At 53.2% G+C, this 17,935-nt stretch overlaps 1 protein-coding gene across 1 annotated transcript; it reads left to right on the top strand.

Moving 5' to 3' along the window:
* Positions 1-9,101: 9,101 nt before the first annotated feature.
* On the top strand, positions 9,102-17,239 carry OVOL1 (ovo-like zinc finger 1). Its single transcript, XM_006893319.1, has 4 exons — positions 9,102-9,437; positions 15,058-15,275; positions 16,552-16,741; positions 16,939-17,239. Exons 1-4 carry the CDS (start codon positions 9,338-9,340, stop codon positions 17,232-17,234), a joined length of 804 nt encoding a protein of 267 aa, XP_006893381.1. The 5' UTR covers positions 9,102-9,337; the 3' UTR covers positions 17,235-17,239.
* The last annotated feature ends 696 nt before the right edge of the window (positions 17,240-17,935 follow it).

The raw sequence follows: 17,935 nt of genomic DNA, 5'->3' as shown, positions 1-17,935 counted from the left end.
AGGATATAAGATCAATATCCAAAAATCAGAGGGATTCCTCTACAATAACAAAGAGAATTCAGAGAAAGAAACAAGAAAGCTATACCATTTACAATAGCCAACCACAAATTGAAATACTTCGGAATGAACCTAACTAGAGATACAAAAGACCTATACAAAGAAAACTACTGAACATTTCTGCAAGACACAATAAAAGGCCTAAAGAAATGGAAAAATATTAGGCGCTCTGGTGGTCTAGTGGCAAGAAGCTGTGCTGCAATCCCAAAGATGTGTGGTTCAAATCCACCAGATGCTCCACTGGAGAAGGTGAGGCAATCTCCTCCTGTATCAGTTGTATCTGAGTCAATGGTACATGGAAAAATAATAATAAAAATAATTTTTTAAAAAAAGAAAAGAAAAAATGTGCCCTGTTCATGGATAGAAAGACTGAATACTGTGAAAATGACAATCCTACCAAAAGCAAGCTACATATTAAATGCAATCCCAACATAGATACCAAATTCCTTTTTTCAAGGTGATCAAAAGGGAAACTGTAAAGTTTATTTGGAGAGGCAAGAGACCCCAAATAAATAAAACACTTCTGAGAAACAAAATTAAGTGGAAGGTATAGCACTCCCTGACCTCAAAACCTACTACACAGCAGTAGTAACCAAAACAACATGGTACTGGTACAATGACAGGCACATAGATCAGTGGAACAGAACTGAGAACTCAGAAATAGACCCAGCTATCTAGGGTCAACTGATATTTGACAAGGAAATAAAACTTATCAAATGGAGAAATGACAATCTCTTCAACAAATGGTGCTGGCAAAACTGGACTGCTACCTACAGAAAGCTGAAACAGGATCCACATCTCACACCATATATAAAAATGACCCCAAAGTGGCTAAGAGACTTGGAAATAAGCTCAAAACCATAAAGTTCATAAGAGACAAACTGGGATCAAGCTTAGAAACCCTAGTCTACAGTATAAAGAGACTGCCAAATACAGCCAGAAATGTACAATCTGAACAGGATAAAACTGATGAACAGGACTGTCTAAAGATTAAATACCTGTGTTCATCAAAAACTTTTCCAGCAGGGTGAAAAGAAAACCTACCTACTGGGAACAAACATTTGGCAATACCATCTCAGACAAGAGTCTCATAAGGAAAGTTTATAGACTACTCCTGGGCCTCCACACACACACAAAAAATCAAATAAAAAAAACTGATAACCCAATTACAAAATGGGCAAAAGATATGGAAAGAATTTTCACAGAGGAAGATATTAAAATGGCCAACAGACATATGAAGAAATGCTCCAAATCACTGGCAATAAGAGAGATGCAAATCAAAACCACAATGAGATACCATCTCACTCCAGTAGCAGTGGCAAAGCTTAACAGGACAGCAAGTAATAAATGTTGGAGGACAATGTGGTGAGATAAAAACTTTTTTTTCCTTGTTGTGTACCATCAAATTGGATCTGACTGGCACAGGAGGAAACTACCCCTCCTTCTCCAGTGGAGCATCTGGTGGATTTGAACTGCATGCCTTCAGGATTGCAGTGCAGCTTCTTGCCACCAGGCCACGAGAGATCCAGATAGGAACTCTTTTACATTGTTGGGACTGTACAATGACACAACCACTCTGGAAGGCAGTTGGCACTTCCTCAAAAAGCTGAACATAGAAATTCCATATGGCCCAGCTATTACATTGTTTCGAATATATCCCAAAAAAATGAGAACTGAGGCCCAAACGGAACCTTGTACACCAATGTTCATAGCAGCATTATTCACCATTGCAAGAACATGGAAACAGCCCACATGTCCAACCACAAACGAATGGATTGAGAAGTTGTGGTACATTCATACAATGGATACAGCACACAGGAGCAATCATCTTGTAAATTGCTACCTAACGTACACGAGTTCACCAGTAAGGAACCATGGCGTTCATGGGGAATCTGTACTCCACACTACTCTGCAGGACCTCCACAGTCACCTTCACCATCGCCGTGGGCGCCCTGTTCTTCGAGCAGGCACTCAATCCAGGAGCAGATATGATCTAAAGCACATCAACGAAGGGAAGCTGTGAAAACACATCAAGCAGAAGTCCCAGAACCAGGAGTAGTTTCTCAGCAGCCTCCATCCAGGCAAGAAGGACCAGGTCCACCCACTGGCTCTTGGCCCAAAGTCAAGACTTCAGCTTGAAGATGATGCTTCAGTTATTCTTCATGGACCACCTTTACCTGCTAGCAAGAAATAGCTTCCCTAACAGACTCTAACTTCTGCTGGTTTTGACATTTATCTAGTCAGAATCACCAGCAAATAAATATAAATTGTCCTTGGGAAAAAAAATTTGACTACCTGATCGTTTTCCAGTTCATAAGCATGATGACTGGGTGTTCACACTTCTGTATGACGTGTGCTGTCCATTAAACCTTGTTACGACAGAGGCACACTACTCGTCTGACGTGAAGAAAAGGGGAAAAAAATCTACTACCTAACTTGGGAGGGACTGGAGAGCATTATACTCAGTGAACTTAGCCCCACAAGGACAATACGGTATAAAACCATTATTACAGAATGAGTATGAGGATCCAAGGTGGGGGGGAGGGTGGAAATAGAGGGGTGAGGATGGGTGGGGCAGTAGGGTGTTAATCACAGGGTTGCACAATTCGGTGGGTGGGGGGGATGAAGGAAATGGGAAGGATCTTTTGTGAAAAACAATGTATTCAAATTTTGCAAATAAATCAGAATAAAATTTAAAAAACATAACAAAAAAATATCAGTTGTGAAAACTAGGCCAGGTGTTGACTGTGAAATAGACCAGCAACTACTCACATGCTGAAACAAAACAAAATTAAATCAAATCCACAAGAATAAAAATTTGACCTCAAGTCTATCCCATCTGAGTTAAAAAACCATCTCAGGAACAGGTTTGAGGCCTTGCACACTAATGAGCAAAGACCAGGTGAGCTGTGGGAGGATTTCAAGAATATCATCCATGAAGAATGCAAAAGGTCATTCCAAAGACAGAGGAAGAAGAAAAGACCAAGGTGGATGTTAGAAAAGACCGAATGTTCCACTACAGAGCGGAGAAGCCAAAGCAAAGAGAAGAAATCAGGAAGTGAGAGAGCTGAACAGAAGATTTCCACGGGCCAAACTGGAAGACAAAGCCAAGTATTATAATGAAATATGCAAGGAGCTGGAGTCTGAAAATTAAAACGGACAAATTTGCTCAGCATTCCTTAAGCTGAAGGAACTGAAGAATAAATTCAAGCTTCAAATTGCAATACTTAAGGACGTTATGAGCAGAATATTGTATGATCCAGGAAGCATCAAAAGAAGATGGAAGCCACCAAAATGTCTCTGTGGGACTAATGTAACTGATGCCCCTTTAAGAAAACTATTAAAAATGAAGATTGGAGTGACTCACTGACAAGCCTTGAAGCATAAAGGACTGCAGTAAAGCATAAGAAAGTAGCAAAGAGGCACGAAACAGATTCTCCACTCACGGTTCCAGACAGAAGATGGCTTGGGTGACATTTTTACTTGTACTTCTGGACCCCTAAAACTGTAAAAGAATAAATGTATGTCATTTAAAATAAAAGAAAGAAAAGATGGAAGGTGCACACAGTCACTGTACCAAAAGAATTGAGAGACACAGAAGAATTTCATTAAACATATGACCAAAAGGCAAAGGTGCTAAAGGGGGAAGTTCAAGCTCCTCTGAAGGAACTGGCTTCAGGAATTGATGAAATACTAACTGGCATATTTCAACAAACAGATGCTGCCCTGGACATGCTCACCATGTTGTGCCAAAAAAATTGAAGGACAACTGCCTACCAACTGACTATCACCAATGTGATGGATCTTGGCTGAAACCAGAGAATACCAGAGGAAGATCTATCTGTATTTCATTGACTATGCAAAGGCATGATGCTGGGAAGGGTGGAGGGTCGGTGAAGGAGAGGAAGACCCTCAACCAGGTGAATTGGCACGGAGACTATTGCAAAGGGCTCTTTGTATCAGGAAGTGTGAGGATGGCACAGGACAGGACTAGATTCAGATCTTTTGTTTTACAGGGTTGCTTTGAGTCGTACTTGACTCAATGGCACCTAACAACAACAACAATATGCAGAGGCACTTGACTGTGTGGATCACAACAAACTGTAGCTAACCTTGAGAAGAATGGGAATTCCAAACACGTGATTATGTTCACATGAAACCTATACGTGGTCAGTCCTCCAAACAGAGCAAGTAAACACTGCATGGTTCACAGTCAGAAAAGGAGTGCATCAGGGATGTTCCCTGTGTCCATACCTTTTCAATCTATAAGCAGAACAGGTCATTTGGGAGGCTGGACTTTATGAGGAGGAATATGGCAACAGAAATGGAGGAAGACTAATCAACAACCAGTATTATGACAAAACTGAGGAGGACCTGAAGCGTTTGCTGCAGAAGGTCAAGGACTGTAGTCTTCAACATGGATTGAAGCTTAGCATCAAAAAGACAAAAGATTCTCACCATTGGGGCAGTTGGCTGCACAAAGATAGATGGAAAAGAGATTGAGGTCGTTAACAGGCACATAACAACATGTTGTGTTGTAATCCCTATTGAAGACTTTGAGTTATCTCAATAAATGCGTCAAGTTTTCATTTTCTGCAAGCAAGAGTGTCATCTGCAGATTGCAGGTTTTCTATAGGTCTTCCTCCAGATCCCATTTTCCCATGCCACATTCTAATTTATACATTATAATCCATTGTAATCACATTATAATCCAGCTTCTTGGAGTATTTGCTCAGCATACCGATTAAATGTTGTTAATATGTTTTCTAGTCGCCTGAAACTCCTAGAGAAACCTGTGTACAACAGCTCTGAACTCTGCTCTATCCTAAGCCAGTCTCTCTGTCTCCAGCACACCTACCACTATTACCCCAGATAATGAGTCAGTCCATCTCATCCAGAATCCTCCTCTCCTGCACCGTTTCTCCACCTTTACAAGCATGATGTCCTTCTCCAAGGACTGCTCCTCCTGGCAACAGGCCCAGAAGAGATGAGATGGAGCTTCACAATCTTTGCCTCGAAGGAACAGCTTCGTTTCGCCCTCCCCAAGACAGACCTGTTCTCTTCGCAGTCCATGGTACGTGTGTTCAGTACTCTTCTTCAGCACCACAACCAACCAACCCAAAGGCATCGATTGTTCTTCTGTCATCCTTAGTCATTATCCAGCTCTCTGATGCATAGCAAATAATTGCAAAGACCATGGCCTGAATCACATGCACCTTAGTCTCTAAACAGATACTGTTGCTCTTTAGCACTCTGGAGAGGTCTCTGATAGCAGATATTCCTAGCTCATTTTGTCTTTTGATTTCCTGACTTCTGGTGTCAAAGAGTGTTGATTCTGGAACCAAGCAAGCTGAAATTGTTAACAACCTCAGTCTCTTCTCCATCTTTTGTGGTGCTGCCAATTGGCCCAGTGGTGAGAATCTTTGTCTTCTTGATGTTGACCTTCAATCCATGTTGAAGATTACAATCCTTGACTTTCTGCAACAAGTGCTTCAGGTCCTCCTCAGTGCAGGAGAGGAGGACCCTGGATGAGATGGACTGACTCATTATCTGGGGTAATAGTGGTAGGTGTGTTGGAGACAGAGAGACTGGCTCAGGATAGAGCAGAGTTCAGAGCTGTTGTACACAGGTTTCTCTAGGAGTTTCAGGCGACTAGAAAACATATTAACAACATTTAATCGGTATGCTGAGCAAATACTCCAAGAAGCTGGATTATAATGTGATTACAATGGATTATAATGTATAAATTAGAATGTGGCATGGGAAAATGGGATCTGGAGGAAGACCTATAGAAAACCTGCAATCTGCAGATGACACTCTTGCTTGCAGAAAATGAAAACTTGACGCATTTATTGAGATAACTCAAAGTCTTCAATAGGGATTACAACACAACATGTTGTTATGTGCCTGTTAACGACCTCAATCTCTTTTCCATCTTTGTGCAGCCAACTGCCCCAGTGGTGAGAATCTTTTGTCTTCTTGATGTTAAGCTTCAATCCATGTTGAAGACTACAGTCCTTGACCTTCTGCAGCAAACGCTTCAGGTCCTCCTCAGTTTTAGCAAGCAAGGTGGTGTCATCTAAATAAGGCAGGTTGTTGATAAGTCTTCCTCCAATCCTGATGCTACATTCTTCTTCATAAAGAAAATCCAGCCTCCCGAATGATCTGTTCCTCATACATATTAAAAAATCTGTATACATAAAACAAAAATTCTCACTACTGGACCAACAGGCAGCACTGTGATAAATAGGGGTATAGGTGCAAATTGTCAAAGACTTCATTTTACCAAGATCCATAATCACCACCCACGAAAGCAACAGTCAAAAAATAAAACAATACATTGCATTGGGCAAATTTACAGCAAAGGACCTCTTTAAACCGGTAAGAGCAAGTATGTTTCAAGACTAATGCATGGCCCAAGTTATGGCATTTTCAATTGTTTTATATGCATTTGAAAGTTGGACAATGAATAAGGAAGACTGAAGAGGAATTGATGCCTTTGGATCGTGGTGTAGGTGAAGAATACCGAATATACCATGAACTTCAAAGAAATGCAGCCAGAATGTTCCCTGGAAATGAGGGTGGTGAACTGTGTCACACATGCTTTGGACATAGTATCAGAAGGACATTATGCTTTGGACACTTGCATGCTTTGAACATCTGAGGGACCAGGAAAGAAAGGACAACTGAAAATGAGATGGACTGACGCGGTGACAGCAGCACTGTGTATGAGAACAGCAGAGACGTGAGGACAGTGAAGGATCGCGTTGTCAGGAGCTGACTTGATGGCACCTAACAATGCATCTGCACCCAAAGTTGGAAAATGAAAGACTGCATGGCTTACATGAGCCAAGGAAAAGGGAAGATGCATTCTTTCAACCCATATTAACTGATAATATTGGCATAACTGCAGATGCTATAGATATAGCAGAGAATAGTGTCTGTTCTCCCCAAGAGTCCTCAGTCCACTAACTGTCTAACTTCCTTTGGGGACTGACTACTGGCTTGGATTCATCTGTTTTACTTACCTACCTGGTCCCTTAATTTTATTTCCCCACCCCCACCCTCACTTGCCCCTTTAAACAAAACAGACTGTACTTCTGTATCCAGGGAGCATCTACTGAGTGCTGGCCTGAGGCAGGATCCGGCACAAAGAAAGTGTTCTCTAAGTATTTGCTGAATGACTGAATCTTTTGCCTAAACAGCCCATCAATTTTGTTTTTCCGAGATTTAACGCAAAGGATGAGCACATAGTAGTTGTTCATTTAATGTCAGTTGAATGAAAGGTCCAGGGTTAAGGGAGGGTTGACAGGGTATGTGGGCTTCCTGAAGCAGAGCCCTGGGCGAGGAAGAAGGAAGAGAAAGCTATAATAGTCCATGTTAGATCAAAAGTCAGTCTACTCATGTACACAGTTGTATTCAGCAACTACTAAAGGTCAGCAATTCGAACCACAGCAAAAATGCTTGGCAAACTGACTCCAATCAGGAATACCTCCTCGAGTACTTTGTACCAGAATCAGAATCAGCTGTGTGGTTTTTTGGGGGAAGGGGGTTAAAGATGGTTGCAAGGCAATCAGCTCCTCACAGTAGTCCCTGGAGGTATGTGACAAGATTTGTGAGAAACAAAGAAACAGGCTGGAAAGATCTGTGGTCAAATTCACCACCGGAGGGAGAGAGTGGAGGAGGGGCGTTCAGAAGCCTGGCCCCTGGAAGCTAGTGTTCTGGGGGGGGGGGGGCAGGAAGGCGCTCCACAAAGTCCTGAAGGGGCTTGTGAAGGAATTTTTGGAAGCTTCCTCCCTCTTGGATGCCTGGAAGTCCACCACTGGAAGTTAGCTTTCTAACTTGCAAAAGCTCTTGACTTGGAAGGAGTGAGAATTCATTTTTCAGACCTGGTTCCCAATCCGTTCCTGCAAACACTTCATCCACGAGAAGGCAGTAGGGGCTCTGTGAGAATTTCTTTTGGGGAGGGGGAACCGGACAGAAAAATCTGCCTTAGCAGAACTACTGTCAGACAAGTTTGGCAATGGCCAATATCCCAGTAAAGGGCCTCCTGAGGGCCACCAAGTGCTCCTGGGCATCTGAGAAGGGGGGTGGGAAGGGTGGAGTGAGGAAGAAGCTGCAACGGGCAAGGGAGGCTGGACGTGACCCAGCCTGGAATCCCTGGCTTCGTTGCACCAGATTCCCCTTGGGGCTTGCTCAACCTGATATCAGCCATTTACAAAGGATGAGATTTTGTGTAGAGGTGTGGGCACCCCTGGCAAAGGGCGCTGCAGCCTTTCCTCCACGAAGCTCCTCACTCTCCCCGGTCAGAGCTGATGTGCGCTTGCCGCTCAGCCCAACGCGCCGTCAACAATCGCAGCTGGAGCTCCCCGCAGTGCGTCCGCGCGCGTGCGCTCCCTCCTGCCGGCCTCGCGCGCCTTCCGCGCGGATCCTGCGCCCAGCGGATCCCTCGGCGGAACGACGAATGGCTCAGCCCGGCCTCCGGGCTCCAAGGACGCCAGGGCCCAGCCCGGTTCAACAAGTGTGGGCCGGTCACTCGTCCCGCCTGGCGGCTTCGCGCCTCCCCTGGCGCCCGGGGCGCGCCAGGCCGGTCGGGCCCGGTCGGGCAGGTTCCATTTCATCAGCCCTGCAAGCGCCGGTGCAAATAACGTTGCCCCCTCCCTCCCGACCCGCCCTCCCCGCTCCTCCCGAAACTCCGTTTGCCAACGCCCGCACGCAGGCTGGGAGGGCCGCCGCGGCCGGGTGCCGGGTGCCCAGCGCCCGCCCCCGCCCTGCGCCCCGCCCGCGCCGCGAGGCCTCCTCACCGGCAGCGGAATGGAAACCGGTCCGACAGGTAACAAATAGGTGGGTTGTCGCCGTTATTTCCCAACGCATGCGCCGTTGCTCCTCGGGCCACTCCAAGCTAATTAGTTCAGCTCACCCCCCGCCCGCCCCAGCCACCAACACACACCGCCGCGAGCCAATAAAGCGTGAACTCGTCCGTCCGGATCGCACTTGAAGACTTCGCGAGCGGCCGCGGGGGACGCCAGTCCAGGCCAAGACGCTTACCTGCCGCTTCCCCGCCGCCTGTGCACCTGGCCGCCCGGGACCTCGCCGGCGAGGAGGACGCCGCAGAGTTGGGAGCCGGCGCGCAACCTCCCGGTTCCCGTCTCCCCGCAGAACGCGGGGACGCCTTGGCCACTGCGCTCCGATCGTTCCCGGCGGGCAGCCAGCCGGGGAGAGGCGAGGAGACCCCGGTTCTCGTTACGGAAGCGGACAGCGCGCCGAGCAGAGTTCGAAGATGCCCCGCGCGTTCTTGGTGAAGAAGACGTGCGTCTCCACGTGCAAGAGGAACTGGAGCGAGCTCCCGGACGAGGAGCGCGGCGAGATCTACGTGCCAGGTGAGTGCCCGGCCGGCGGAGCCCCTGCGCACAGCCCCGGGGTCCCAGGGGGTCCCGCGGGGTCCTGGGGGCAGCGGGCGCCGAGGTGAATGGCTGAGCGCCGGGCCCCGTTAGCTGGCGGTGCCTGCGACCCCGGGCGTCGGGGGAGGGGAGAGCGGAAGGCGGCACCGTGGGGGCGGGGCAGGGGGCCTGGTGGGGACGCGCGCGGTTCCCAGGCCGAGTGTCGGCGCAGGGCCCCCTCCCTCCGCCGGCCCGAGGCGCGGTGCAGGGGAGGCAGCGGGGTGTGTCACCGCTCGGGTGACCCTCCACTCAGGCCTCGTAAATCCAGAGACCCGGGACTTTGATGAGGGGGCGGAGGGCACTGGAGCGACGCCGGGTGGGCGGGGGGAACGGGAGCGAGCTAGAGTTTCGGCCGAGGGAGGTCTGTGCGACTTGGGGAGCAGAGGCGGACTCGCAGCTCTAGGGGCCCCGCTCCCCTTCCCCGGCGGCACGGGGCCCCGGGAGTCCGCGGGGGGGTCGCGCGCCAGCCGGGGGTCTGCGAGGAAGCCGCCGCCGGCTGCGCCCCGCCCGCCCTGGAGACAAAGTTGGGCCCCGTCCCACGCCGGCTGGAATGGCCGGCTCTCCCTGCAGCCCCGCACAGCCGAGCGGAAAGCGGTTCTCGGGAGCCCCCGCCACCCTCGCCGGCCCCGCCTGCGGGCAGCCCTGCGCGCGCGCCTTGTTTATGGGACGCGCGGAAGGCGTCCGCTTGAATGAGTAACTCGAGTTGTTTTCCTCCTCTGGGGGCATCATCGCAAGTCCTGCGAATTCTCCGGCGGCCCCCTCTTCCACCCCTACGAACCCTGGGGTCGGGAGGAAGACCCGTTTTCTTCCCGACTTCCCCTCCCGGTGGGCGGGGGCTGCGCTGAACCTCGGCCAGCGCCTTCCAGGGGGGAGAGGTGGTAATTAACCAAGTGACTTTGACCCTTGATCCGCCAGAATCCCTGGCACCGCCCCAGGCCTTGCAGGAAAAACGGCGAATTAAGGTTGATGCAGGGTGGGGGTGGGGGAAGCGCAAAGAGCTCTTGCCTCAGTTTCCCCTTTAGTAGGCGGTTGGAGATCCCGGAGCCATGGTGAGGTCTTTGTGGGCTGACCCGAGGGACCCAGTCATTAGCGTGGTGATGGCTAGGCTGGCTCATTATTTAATCATCTCTCAGGTCCCTGGACCCCTCTTTAAAATTCTACTTAAAACAAGAGAATGGGTTCAGAAGCCCCCCAATGGCCCCAGTGGGGAAATGGAGGCAGAATGGGGAGTCAGATGAAGTGGGCTAGGGTCAGGGTCCTGCTTGGTGACCCCAGCCCGTTCCCTGGCCGCCGCCTCCCTCACCTGTGCTCCACTCCCTGACTAGCTGCTCCCTGGGATCTGATAACCCGAGTTTGGACTGTGCCAGAGGTGAGCTGCCTTGAGCGAGGTTAGCGTTCAGCCTGCTGTTATTTTTAGTTTTATTTCACATCCCAATCAGTAACCAATCATGTGTTCACTTCTACAGAGGTCAAAGAGATTCCGCTTGTTCAAATCAGTGACTTTCTCAAGTTCTATCGATTTCTTTCTCAAGAATCTAGTGGCTGGTGGTGGGAGTGGCTAGGAACTCAGTGCCCAGGGTTTGTGGGGAGGTTTTGGGGTCCCTTGCCACTGTAGGATTGTCAGGTTGGGGGCCAAGGCCAAGAGCAGGAGTGAGACTACTCAGTGCCCTCTTCTTTCGCACTCTAGCGGGCCTCTGGAGTCAAGTAGAGAGTAGAGGCTAATGTGTGTCCCCCAGCCCTGGGAGAATTTTCCCACCGTTTTTAGAAATGAGGAAGGGAACAATCTCCATGTACGCTCGGGTGCCTCTGAAGGCTGGAGAGTGGTGTGTGTGTGTGTGCCTGTCCCTTGCCTGCGCCATTCCATCACCAGCCAACCATGGCCCCAGGAGCCGCCCAGCACGTTTCCTTTGCCCGCTTCACAGACCTGCAGCAGTGTGACCAGTCAGCACTGACCTAGGCCCAGTGTGGGGCTCTGGGAACATGGATGCAGTCATTCTAACCTCCTTCCAGGCTTCTAGGCCTTCAGCACATCTGACCAGAAGGGAAGGTGGGCCCCTGCTTGACAAGCCTTTTCTAGGGTGGGAGCTGAGCCCCCCATTCCTGGGTTCTCTCTCCTGGTGCAGTCTTCATCTCAGCCTCACTGTCATGACCATTGGACAAAGGACTTGAGAGTCAGCGCCTGTGGCCCTGGGGGGAGCATGGGCCCTGAGAGTCCTGTGCCCGGCCTCCTCCGCTGTGTGTGTTCCGCTTTGCTGTGTCAATATTGACTATGGAGTGACAAGGAGCAATGCTGGCTGCTTAAGTTCGCGGGATGGAGCCTGGAAGCGGGAATGAAGGGTACTCAAGAGATGAACCCCAGCACCCAGCACCCCATTCCCCAATCCCTGAGTCAGCTGTAAAGTAAAAGGCCCAGGGCGGTGGGGGGCACTGCAGATCCTTCCCCAGGCCCAGAGTCGCATGCACCCCTGCTGGGGAGCTGGCAGCATGCAGCCTCCTGCGAGAATTTCTGTCTCTCCTGGGCGAGCAGAGACCCAGGCACCGGCTCAGAGCAGATGAGCACATCCAGCTAGATGGATGCGGCCTCTGACTGTACCAGGCAGGGGCTGTCCCCGAGCAGGTGGCTTCTTGATGTCCTAGAGCAGAAGGCTACAGGTCTTTTGTCCCAGACAGAGAGCGAGAATGAGCACAAAGCCAGGCTGTGCTAATCAGGGTCCCCCACGAATGTTGGCCTATTTGCATGGCAGGTGCATGGTGTCCACCAAGTGTGCTTAGTCCTGCTGGGCAGGGAGGAGCTGGAGGACACTGGTTCTTGCTATTCAGGCCGTTTGTGCTGGACCAGCACTGAGACACCTGCTTCATAGAGATGGAATGGAAGGCTACCGGGAGAGGGCTTAGAGATACTGTCTCAGAGGAAAACTGTTAGCAGTGGGCAGGATAAAAACAAAAGACCAGAGACAGGCCCTGTGTGTCTCCCCTGTGTGTCTCCGGCTGCCCTTCTTGGTCAGAGCTGGCCTCTGCGGACAACTGCTAGCTGACCAGTGAGACTGAAGGAGGGGGCCCTGGGGACCCTGTCGATCTAACACACAGCACTGAGCTAGCCACCCTTTTCCACCGCCGGGGTGGGGTCATCAGTGCTTACTAGGAGACCTAGGCCAGGGCCCCCAGCCCAGCTTGTCCTGAGGCCTTGGATGGGGAGGACCTGGCACTCTCTCCAAAACCAGAGCAAAGAGCTGTCACTCCAAGAAAAGGGAACTTGATGCAGGAATGGCAGGGAGAGCCAGTGCCAGACGTGCCCTGGACACAGCCCCTGGGGTCTGCTTTCTGCTCTGTCCGTTTTCCCCACATTGTCTAGGTGGAGATAGGCCAGAGGAAAGCCTGGGAGCTCCCTGAGGGGGGCAGGGAGGTGGCCCGCTGGATTGGCCATGCCACGGTCCACGGCTGTGGGCGGGCGATGAGTAGCCCAGCGGCCACCGCCTTGCCGGAAACATCTAATTAGGAGACAGAGTAATACAAGCGGGAGCCCAACCAGTTCTGCTTCCTGCCACCGGCCACTTGGTGCCTCTCAGGTGACAGTAGCGGCACGCTGTGAGCATTCCTTGTGCGTGCGATGGCAGCCGGGCACGCTCACGGGGGCGGCTGGAAGACAGGTTTGGCAGGAGTGGCAGGAGGCAAACATCCCCACATTAGCCACCAGGTAGCTGGCGTCCAGCCTCACCTGCCCCTCGGCGGGGCGGAGGCAGCTCCGGGAGCAGGCTGGGCCACCTCGCTCACAGCTCTGGTTCCAGTGACCGCCAGCAGGAATGTGCAGACAGGACAGACAGCGTGGAGCCCAAACACGCCAGTGTAAGCCACCCTTCTGGCGAGCAAGGGAGCTGAGAGGTAACTTTTACCTCCAGAACTCTGGTGGTACAGTGGTTAAGTACTTGACTGTCAGCACTCGAGACCAAACAGTTTGGTCATTTGAACCCTCCAGTCACTCCCTGGGGGAAAGATGTGTTCGTCTCCGCTTAGTAAACATTACGGCCTTGGAAACTCTGGGGCATTTCAACTCTGTCCCCTGTGGTCAAGATCGACCAGATGACACATACCAACCCTCACCTGCTGTCACCTGTCACTTCTGCAGTAACATGGGCACGGAGGAGCCTGGCGCTGAGAGACAGGATGAAGATCTGTATGTCTCTCTCTAGACAGAGAAATAAACACTGGCCTTCAGCTTTGAGTTCTCAGCCAGCAGCCCCAGTAAGCCGGTCTGGTGACCCCGGATTAGCACCAGGCCCCCTCATGGTTCACAGTGTGTGTTCAGGGGCCTGGCCCCTGTGAGCCCAGGCTGGGGCCAGGCGTCCGAGGCCTGGCTGGGACCTGTGAATCAGCACCCGTGATGAGTGGCTCATTAAAGTCCCCCAGACTGTGGACGCCCAGGCCAGCAGAACGGGTTCTGGGTGGTGGGCAGGCGCCTCCCGGCAGGCAGCCCTTTGTTGTGTTTTGAGGGGGCGAGTGCTGGAGCCTCTCTCGAAACTTGGGTGCTCTCACGCTCACCCTGCCTCTCGCCTGCCCGTTGTTGGCACACCTCAGCCTAGCCTGGTCCTGGGTCTTTGCCCCTTCGTCTCAGCAGCTGGGGAGAGTAGAGCAGAGGAGGCCTGTTCTGTACTCCCACACCCCCTTCCCTGAAGCCCCCAGCCTCTCTGAAGGTCATGTTGGGAGTAGGGAATACTGTCCTAAAAGGCCCGCTCAATCATCAGTCCTGGCCCGATGGGCTTTGGGACCTGTCTCCTGCGTCATGCGGAGAACAGCCTTCCCGTTTCAGCCTGGGCCCCGTTTGGTGTGAGTTGTCTTCATGGGAGCGGCCTTCACTCAGGGCTGCCAGGTATCGGTGCCGCCGCAGGGCGCCCAGCCTCCCTCCCCAGAGAGCGGTCCCCGTCGTTGGGGCGGGTTGTGCAACTGCCGGGCAGGCCGCCCAGGACACTGTTACATCGCATCCACCTGCTGCTCCCTGACCTCCTCCCTGTCCCACCCACCCACCGGCCTGCCCACCTGCAGAAGTGTGTGAGGAGGAGCCAGCAGGCCTGGTGGGGCCACAGGGCAGGTGTGTCTGCCCAGTACAGGAAGGGGGGCAAGGACCTCTGGGTCCCCACCCCAGATGAACAGCTGTGCCTGGACCACTGAGGGCCCTCTCGGGCCAGGCCGAGGTCTAGAGCTGTCCTAGGGCTCAGCAGCTCCTGAGCTGCCCTCTGCCCCCGTAGAGCATGAACTTGGAATCCAGAGGGACTGGCCCAGGTGGGGCCGCAGACAGCTCAGAAGGATAATTGGCAGGGCAGGTTCGGTCCTCCCAGTTCCGCTAAGACACAAATTACTCAGCGGCCAGGCCTGTGGGCTGTGGCGCTTGGCTGGCGTCACCTGTAATTATCTTAGTGGGGTGGAGGGCGGTGTGTGTGTGTGGGGGGGGGCAGCCCTGCCCAGCCACAGGCCTTGTAGAGGAGGACTGGACACTGCTGGGGGCCTGCCCGAGCCCCCCAGACCCTCTTTTCTGCACCAAGCCTTCACCTGGCTCTTCTCTCTACAGTCAGCCTGGGCTTCTGCCCACCGCAGCCCTACCGGGAGCCAGAGCCATCGGTGGCTGAACCCCCTGCCTGCTCCCTGGCTTTGGACATGAGCCTTCGGGACCCTAGCTACAGTGTGGCTCCTGCACCCTGCGTGGTGGCCCAGCTGCCCTCTGAGGATGTGAGCCACCTACCAGATGCCCAGAGCAGAGACCACGGCTTCCTGCGCACCAAGATGAAGGTAGTGGTCCCTACCAAGGGCTGGCCATCTGTTAGACCTGGGGCCGTGGCACCAGCAGCACCCAACCCCTTGGGCAGCCTTTGCTGCACCTGGGCTGGGCTTCATTGAGGCGCACACAGTTGATGGGCCCACCTTCCTGGAAGCTCCCTTCTGGAAGCACCTGCCTGTAGCCGTGACTGAAGGGTGCTGTGGGCATTGTCTGCACATCAACAGAGGGGGAAGCTGGTGGGAGAAGGGCTCCTCCTTGTCCCCCATGAAGGCCAGGAGTGTGTGGTGATGGGCTAGGAAGCCAGCCTTGAGCTCTCCTGACATCACAGAGCCCAGGTCTCCCCACAGAACCTTCCTCCCACTCCTTGAGATCCTCATGGGTGGGGAGGGCAGGTGGCTCCAACCTGAGAGCACAGAGGAAACAGACAGGACATAGTTGTGCTGAGGACTATGTTCTGCCCCAAGAGCTCAGAGCTGCCCCAGAGCAGGGGAAGCTTCCCCAGGGCCAGAAGCTCCAGAGTCCAGTGAGAGGGAGGATGACAATGAGACAGTCACTGAGCACTGGGGACCTGCCAGCCACAGGTCCACCCACAAGCACAGCCACCTCGAGAATCTAGCAGGTAGAGGTGGACATCTCACCTGTCCTGGCTGGCACACCTGGGGAGGCACCTTAGTGTCCTTAGCGAGGCGTTGAGAAGTGCACAGGCGCCCGGATGGACTTCACAGCAAATCTAGGCCATCACAGGGTGGGGGAGGGCAAATGGGCCAGGCTGGAGGACAGAGTGAGGGGATTTGAGCATTTCTCGACTTTTGCACGTACTTGAACATTCCATAGTTAGAAAAACGAAGAAGGCTTGTGGGTAAGGGAGTTAGCTGAGTAGCCAAGCCTGTGGTGCCCCGGGCCACAGATTGGGATGGCATCTTTGAGGTGTGCCGGGACATTTCTCACCAGCCACACGGTGGAAGGAGGACTGATAAGGACCCTGAGTGACAGAGACGGGCTCGATTGAACTCAGTGTGGGTGCGACACCTTTGGGGCAGGACGTGCCAGGGGCTAGACCTGGTGACGGCAAGGGGGTGGCGATGGCCTGTGAAGGGGCTGTGGATCCTGATGGGGGGCTGGACAAAGTGCCCAAAGATGATTTCCACGTGGGTGAATGAAGACTCTAGAGCTGTGGCCTCTGGAGGGGGAGCCCCAGTTTCCTCATGGGTTGGAGGTCCTTTCCCCAAAATCTGCCTGCAGCCCACACCTCAGGTTGTCTGTCACAAGCACGTTCCTCGCCCTCAGGTGACACTGGGGGACGGTCCCGGTGGAGACCTCTTCACCTGCCACATCTGCCGGAAGGCCTTCACCTACCAGCGCATGCTCAATCGCCACATGAAGTGTCACAATGACGTCAAGAGGCACCTGTGCACGTACTGCGGGAAGGGCTTCAATGACACCTTCGACCTCAAGAGACATGTTCGCACTCACACTGGTGAGGGGGCGTGTTCCAGGCTCCACAATCCTCCGGGGCTGCGGGGGGCCTGGGAGGACCTCTTGGAGTTCATTGCTTTGGGGGGTCACCGGATGGCAGAATCAGGGTCAGGTCCTCTGGGACCTGAGGAGGCTCTGAGGTTGGTGGGCTGGTGCCGGGAGCCCCCCACCGACATCCCGCCCCTGGTCTCCCCGCAGGCGTGCGCCCCTACAAGTGCAGCCTGTGCGACAAGGCCTTCACGCAGCGCTGCTCCCTGGAGTCCCACCTCAAGAAGATCCACGGGGTGCAGCAGAAGTACGCCTACAAGGAGCGCCGGGCCAAGCTGTACGTGTGCGAGGAGTGCGGCTGCACGTCCGAGAGCCAGGAGGGCCACGTCCTGCACCTGAAGGAGCACCACCCCGACAGCCCGCTGCTGCGTAAGACCTCCAAGAAGGTGGCCGTGGCCCTGCAGAACACTGTCACCTCCCTGCTGCAGAACGACCCCCGCTTGTGAGCGGCCAGGGGGCTGGCCCCTGCCCTCCACGGGGCCGTCCACAGACAGCCGCAGCAGCCGCCATCAGCCTGTCCCCGGGCTGGTGCACATCATACGGCCCTCCGAGCGGCCCTCAGACGGTTCTAGTTTTCTCAGGGGACACGCTGCCTGGAGAGCTGTGTGCATGGAGGGGCCGAGTGGGGGCCAGGCTGCCTCCGACCAGAAGCGGCGCCCCGGCCTGGGTGACTGACTTCCTCCCGGGGGTCCGGCTGCCTGCACCTCGAGGCCTGTGGAGCCTGGAGCCGGCAGCTGGGCCCACCGAGGCCCCGGGGCCAAGAGTACTCGCCAGAGGACCCCATAAAAGGCCGAGTGCGGGGCCTCTGCTCTCCTGATGTGACACAGAGACACCCGGGCGTCGAAGGCTGCGTGCGTGCACAGCAGGCCTTGCCCCACATCACTTCACTTTGAAGCAATTATCCACAAGGTGCCAAGGAGGTTTCCTCTCCTTTTTTATGACATGTACAGATAGTAATATATTTTTAGTGCCAACGGCAACTGTTTTTAAGAGCGGGATGGAGCTGGCTCTTCTCTGTCCCCACACACTTCTATTTATCCTGGACATTTCAGACCTCTGTGCCTTGTACCTCCTGAGGGAGCTCCCTCTCAGGGCTGCACAGCCCCCTCTACTCTTCCCTCCTGTGTGTGTCCTTTGGAAGCAGCCC

This window comes from Elephantulus edwardii, unplaced genomic scaffold, assembly GCF_000299155.1.
Source record: "Elephantulus edwardii isolate Elephantulus edwardi_28Jun2011 unplaced genomic scaffold, EleEdw1.0 scaffold00126, whole genome shotgun sequence".
Lineage (NCBI taxonomy): Eukaryota > Metazoa > Chordata > Mammalia > Macroscelidea > Macroscelididae > Elephantulus > Elephantulus edwardii.
The sequence above is the reverse complement of the archived record's forward strand: the minus strand, read 5'-3'. Positions and strand labels throughout refer to the sequence as shown.

Coding starts and splice junctions, on each gene's coding strand:
- OVOL1 (XM_006893319.1), top strand. CDS start 9,338: ATGCCCCGCGCGTTCTTGGTGAAGAAGACGTGCGTCTCCACGTGCAAG. Junction 9,438..15,057: donor CGGCGAGATCTACGTGCCAG/GTGAGTGCCCGG, acceptor TTCTCTCTACAG/TCAGCCTGGGCTTCTGCCCA. Junction 16,742..16,938: donor ACATGTTCGCACTCACACTG/GTGAGGGGGCGT, acceptor GTCTCCCCGCAG/GCGTGCGCCCCTACAAGTGC.